Source organism: Microcaecilia unicolor, chromosome 4 (genome assembly GCF_901765095.1).
Source record: "Microcaecilia unicolor chromosome 4, aMicUni1.1, whole genome shotgun sequence".
Lineage (NCBI taxonomy): Eukaryota > Metazoa > Chordata > Amphibia > Gymnophiona > Siphonopidae > Microcaecilia > Microcaecilia unicolor.
The window spans coordinates 193,130,146-193,136,531 of record NC_044034.1 but is presented as its reverse complement, the minus strand read 5'-3'; the positions used below and the strand labels follow the sequence as shown (position 1 = coordinate 193,136,531).

Here is a 6,386-nt window from a genome sequence, read left to right as displayed (position 1 = left end):
ATAACTAAATCAGAAATATAAGCTCCTGCTTCAGAGAGCATGAAGTTAGCAAGAATGAATATATTGGCTTGTACACAAATATTACAGTTAGAGGGTCATATTAAATAGCATTGGTGTAAAAACAAACCAATAAATAATGAATTGAGAGTAGCTAGAAGCATGATACACAATCGAAAAATTGTATTCTGAAAGAAAGGTCAGAGGTGTTTTAGAATTGGAAAACAAGCCGTCTTTCTTTATTCTGTGTAAAGAAATAGTTCGTAGGTGTATAAATATTTATTTTCACTTGCTGAGTGTGCTTATAACACTTGATAGATTGGATTACTGCTGTCCTGGAGATGTTGAGTGCAGGTAGTGAGGGAAGGGACTGGGGGTGCAGTTCCGCTGTCGCTCAGTGTCCTTCCCTCTTGAGGAGAGCATTGGCCTTCCCTCGGTTCCACTTTCCCTGTAGGTGGCATAGGATAGCTTGGGTTATCTGTAGAAATTCTCTCCACACTGCTGGAGAGGCAGTCCAAGCTGGAGATCACTGTGCTCTTTCCGTGCCTTGAATCTGGAACAGAAAACAGAATTAAAAGAAACATCAGTCAGTGTTTTCCATCACAAGAGCACTATCATTCTTTCCAGTACATGAGAAGTGTGCAAAGATAAAACAGATAGGGGGCATTGTTTGTAAGGAGTACATGTTTTTGCTATCTTCTTTAAACAGGACTCAGTTCTGATATATTAAAAATGTAAAAGCAAAAGATGACCTCTGTAGATAAATAACACGCCCTCCCTGCAAATAAGGGGCTAATTTACTAAGAAAGATTATTCTATGTGTAGCCCAAATGCTTAGCATAGAGCCCTAAATAGGCTATCCATTTTGTTATGCATAAGTCAGACCCCACCCTCATGAAGGTATAGGTGGGTGTGTATGGGGGGGACACTAACTAGACAGAGCCAAAGGACATTTCGCTTCAGAATGGTGGGAAGGGCAGGATGGGATTAGTGGGGAGGGAACAACTTTGAAAGTTTTGTGTACTATAGGGTCAGTAGAAAGGGACTACGCAATTTTTTTCACAGCTTTGATGTTTTTCATGTTCTACAGCCTATTCACTTCAGGTATCTAAAGTGGGGTATGTGATTTCTGGAGTTAATTACATGTTTCTCATTTTTTAAAGACATAGAGGGGAATAATCGAACGGCGCAGGCGAAATAGATCGCGGCAATTATTTTGGCGGTGACGCAACAGGTGGCCGGAAACCGTATTATCGAAAAAGATGGTCGGCCATCTTTCCTTTCAATAATACGGTTTGGCCCGGCCAAATGCCAGAGTTCGCCAGGTTTGAGATCGCCAGTTTTGTTTTTCAGCGATAATGGAAAAAAATGCCGGCCATCTCAAATCGGCGAAATCCAAGGCATTTGGCCATGGGAGGAGCCAGCATTTGTAGTGCACTCGTCCCCCTCACATGCCAGGACACCAACTGGGCACCTAGGGGGCACTTCTAAAATTAAAAAACAATACACAAATAGGACCCAGGTGCATAGCTCTCTTACCTTGGGTGCTGAGCCCCCAAATCCTCCAAAACCCACCCCCACAACTCTACACCATTACCATAGCCCTTATGGGTGAAGGGGGCACCTACATGTGGGTTACAGTGGGTTTGGGGGGGGTTTGGAGGGCTCAACACTTAGCACCACAAGTGTTAACAGGTGGTGGGGGGGAGGGGTGGACTGGGTCTGCCTGCCTGAAGTGCACTGCACCCATTAAAACTGTTCCAGGGACTTGCATACTGCTTTCAGGGAGCTGGGTATGACATTTGAAACAGGTTACAGACTGGCAATAAAAGGTTTTTATTTTTTTAGTCTGGGAGGGGGTTGGTGACCACTGGGGGAGTACAGGGAGGTCACCCCCCATTCCCTCCGGTGGTCATCTGGTGAGTTGGGGCACCTTTTTGAGGCTTGGTTGTGAAAATAAAAGGACCAAGTAAACCCCAGCGAAATATGATTAACACCGCTTTTTTTTCCCATTATCCATGAAAGCCAGCCATCTGGTAGCCATGCCCATGCCCGCCCATGCCCCGCCTTCGCTATGCCTCCGACACACCCCCTTGAACTTTCACCGGCTCGGCGACACGAAAGCGGCGATGGTGTCAAAAAAGCAGCTTTCGATTATACTGATTTTGCTGCTTTGAGAGATCGCCGGCCATCTCCCGATTTATGTCGGAAGATCGCTGGCGTATCACTTTCGAAAATACGCCTGATAATTAGCCCCTACCTGAGGCTGAAATTTAGCAGGATTAATAATAATAATAATTTAGTTTTATATCCTGCTCATACCTTTCAGTTCTAAGCAGGTTACAGTATAATAAAGAGTCAGAACAATCTGAAAAAGACAAAGACTAGACAGAAAAAGTTACATCTCATTCTGTTAAAACAAATTTCTGGAACACAGTGTCTTGACCTTTCTTCTAAATGATAGATAAGGTCCTTCCAATATCTAGCAGCTTCAAATGCTAAGGTCTTCTCAAATTTCTTTAGTCTTTTCTTACCCTTAGACCAAAGGGAAGGAAAACAAGATTGGCAGCTCATGTTACAGTAGTCCCCCATTTTTATCACTTGTGGTTTATCTAATACACTACCTCCCCATTCATCAAAATGAGTCATATCATATCTTCAGGTTTGAGGGTAGGAAACTACTTGAAATCAGTAAAAGAATGAATTTGCATTAATCCAGCCTTCCATTACGACATAAATGTTTATATAGTTCCACAGGCTTGCAAAATCACATGACTATGAGGTTCCTACCATCTTATCCGACAGAAGTCTGAGCATAAACTTTTGCTCAAGGTCACTCAGTGGGGTTGGTTCAGCAAACACCACTTTTTTCTACCATAAACATATGGTGAAAATAGAATCTGAGTCTCCAGATATCACAGTTCAGTATTTCCATCTCAGGGAGTAAAATCTACCATGGTTACTCAACAAATATTGGCAAGTAAGTTCAGACTCACCATTTGGTGTTTCTGCATAGTAGCTGCTGTCATAGCTGCTCCTTCTCCCCGAACTGCAGGCAGGTCTGCCATAATCCAACTGGAGATTAAAAGAAAAAGAAACCATGAAATCCCAGATTTTGCAAGGACATTCCAGTTAGTGTATTCTAAAACATGATGATATACATGGAAATGAATTCCAATCTGATGTCAAGATCAACCAGCTCTTCGACCTTGGAAAAGAGGAATCAGACAGACTGTGGTAGTACAGTGGAGCCAGTACATCTTTGTAGTGTGTGTGTGTGTGTGTGTCATACATACACACTACAAGATGTACTGGCTCCACTGTACTACCACAGTCTGTCTGATTCCTCTTTACCAAAACCATACGTACCTAACAATATATATATATTTTGTTAGGTAACATGGTTTTGGTACTTCTGATATGATATGCCTACCCCTGCCTTAAATGATAGTTATGCACATAGAAAATAGGCCCCAAAGACAATAATGGGGTTTTGATCTAAATAAGGTGCATTAAATGGTAGTAACTATGTTAATCTTGTAAAAACACATTACCTTTGCACATGTTAGCAGCATGTCTAGCCTTCAGTTGTGGAAACAATACCTGAATATAGCTTACTTTGAGCTATCAGTTAAATCAAGATCAATCAATCAATCTTTGGTGAAGTTGACAAGAGGTTCATATTTCAGTTTATTTTTAAGGTTTGGGTTTTTATACCAAAATAAATTGATGGGTATTGTCTTCCTTTGGATTCTTCCAAGCCATACCTGTTTAAAAATGAAAACTGGAAAATTGTTTGCCTAATTTTTAATTTGGCAATCTCGGTTGTTTTTTCCAATAAAATCAAAGCTAGTTATTGCTCTCTGTTACTTGTCATTCCCAAATGTTCAAATTTACTTTCAGTGGGGATCGTTTGAGGGGAACCGTTTTCTTGAAGAGCTGGATGAAGTTGGGAAAGTTGGGTTTTTCTTTTTATTCTAATCCTATTACCACTGACCGTCCTCTTTCTCCACTCACCATGCCGTCAGAGCAGTTTGACCGAGGGCTGGAGGCGTCCGATTCCTCGCTGTAATGCTCCAGTACGGGGGTAATAATTGTCATCTTGGTTCCGCAGCAGGGACTGGAGGCTTTCGAGTAACGGATGGCATTCCTCAAGATCTCCACCTTGGGCAGCCTCTGGTTGGGATTGGTGGACGTGCATCTCTTGAGGGCATCGAAGGCCTCGTTGACCTTGCTAAGTCGCCTCCTCTCTCGCATGGTGGCGGCTTTCCTGCGGTCTTGCGTTGGTGGTCTTCCTTTTGCAGGCTTTGCACGCCCAGAGCAAGCAGCGGCCGGCACTGGTGGTGACCGCTGGGGGAACGGATGTGCTCATCCTCATGGTGATGGTCGGTGGTGGTGGTGGGTGATGCTCCTCGGACTTTAGGAAGCCCACATGCACCAGCCTGGGATCCAGATCTTCGAAAAAGTGCATGTCCGAAGTGTTAAAGCAAGGGTCATCGTAAGAAATCGTCGGTGGCAGAGAAAAGAGCAGAGGGAGATATCCGTTATCTCCATGTCTCGCAAGGGGTGTGATAACAAGTCCATGAGCACAGGCGAAGCAAAAACAGAAAGATAGAAAGCTGCTAGGACTTGGTCAGTCTGAAAATTAAAATGTGTCCAGTGCTGCAAGGGATTTTACAAGTATCTCTTGTTCAAGATTGCAGCAGACAGAGGAGCCTGGGTTTTGGAAAGTTTGCAGCTGTTTTATTTGCAGGGCTAGCTGCCTTACATCTCCATCCAGTCACCCCAGTCTGACATTTCTTTTAATCATCTGCCACCTTCTCTGCCACAAACTGCTCCTATTTATCCAGGCGTTCATTGGAAGTGGTGGGGGCAAAGGGCTCCTGTCTCACACCCCGTTATTCCTGCCAGCCAATCAGACTGCCCCACAGGAAGGCAGTGACGGGACGGATCCGCCTCTGATTGGACACGGAATTAAACCTCCAGGAAAAGTTCTGGGAAAGTTTGCCAGCGGAATCTTGTTTTTTTTTTTTTTTTACGTATGTTTCTCTGGGTTTGCATGTGGTCATTCCGTGTTTTACGCGTTTCAGTGCATGTTGTGTTTCTGTATTGCAAATTCTAAGACTTCTTAATTTAAAATAATGATTCTTGAGCTACCCCAAATGGGTTAACGTCTTAAACTTTCCTACAGGGCACTCACAGACTTTTTTTTTTTTTAATAATCCGCAGGGGGAAAAATCATAAAGCGACTGGAGGTGCAGTAAGAACACAATCCCAGCAGATTCGTTTACAGGAAATTCAAATTGTGCACTACTCAGGGAATTTATTCCATTCTGTTATGTTCTTTCTTAATTAATAGTATTCATAATTTCACAAGTCAAATTGAATTATCCGTTTTCTGTATTTAATGTTGCTCGTCTATTCCTGAATAGAAATTTTACCAAATAGCTTTTTCGTTACTTTGTCTTAGATTTATTGGAGTTTTAATGACAATTTTAATTTATTTTAATGAAAATATCGCCCGCATAATTGACTCCTGTTATCAACATGGTAGTTTCAGTAATTTTATAACAGCCGTGTTCTATGTTGGAAAATAATTAAAATATTTAGGAAAGACCGAAGCGAAAATTATTAAGTGGAGTTGTGTCGTTTATTCACAATAGATAAGTTGAAACAATAATATTGTACTGTTTTTTTTTGTCATGTAAAATGAAACCTGGTTTCTGCAAATTGTACTGACCCTTACCGTATAAGACAAGAGTGCCAGTTTCCTAAGTATGCTGTTGACTGCAATTTCCTATGCACTCATATCTATATCGATCAACATGGTGCAACATACAGGTAATTTGATTTCGTTTGCCTGATTTTCTGCATAGATGTGTGTAATTTATTCAGATACAAAAAAAAATAATCAGCATTCTTAAGAATTTAAGAAAAATACTAAATATTTAGAAAATTGTATTCTGAACTCAGAAAAGATATTTCCTGATTAATTATTTAATTCAAAATTACAGTTTCTATATGTGTAATTACAGCATCTTTTGTACCGCCTCTCTCTTTAATGCGTCAATATTTCTCGCTGAATAGCTATCTCGAGAGCTATCAGTTTATAAAATAAAGTATTATCAAACGTATATTTTAAAGATGTAGTTAGCTACCTGTCAAAACATGCATTATTATCTGTTGTCTGAGTTTTTCAAATCACCTCAAGGAATCACTGGATTGTGGTTCTGACTTTATGCTGTATTTTCATTTGTATTGGCATGGATATCAACAAATAATTTTAATTTCGTTTCCAGGGTTTTCTTTTCCTGATTTAAAACAATTCATACTGTAACAGGAAAGCGATAAGAAAAATCATCTGGCATTATTGTATGCCTTGTATAATT

General features: G+C 41.0%; 1 protein-coding gene across 1 annotated transcript; it reads right to left on the bottom strand.

Moving 5' to 3' along the window:
- Positions 1-214: 214 nt before the first annotated feature.
- MYOD1 (myogenic differentiation 1) lies at positions 215-4,795 on the bottom strand. The gene is given in 11 exon segments (XM_030199509.1): positions 215-550; positions 2,994-3,072; positions 4,015-4,083; positions 4,085-4,131; positions 4,134-4,275; positions 4,277-4,333; positions 4,335-4,383; positions 4,385-4,399; positions 4,401-4,498; positions 4,500-4,520; positions 4,522-4,795. Coding segments are annotated over 11 exon segments (888 nt in total). The 5' UTR covers positions 4,582-4,795; the 3' UTR covers positions 215-299.
- Between the last annotated feature and the right edge of the window lie 1,591 nt (positions 4,796-6,386).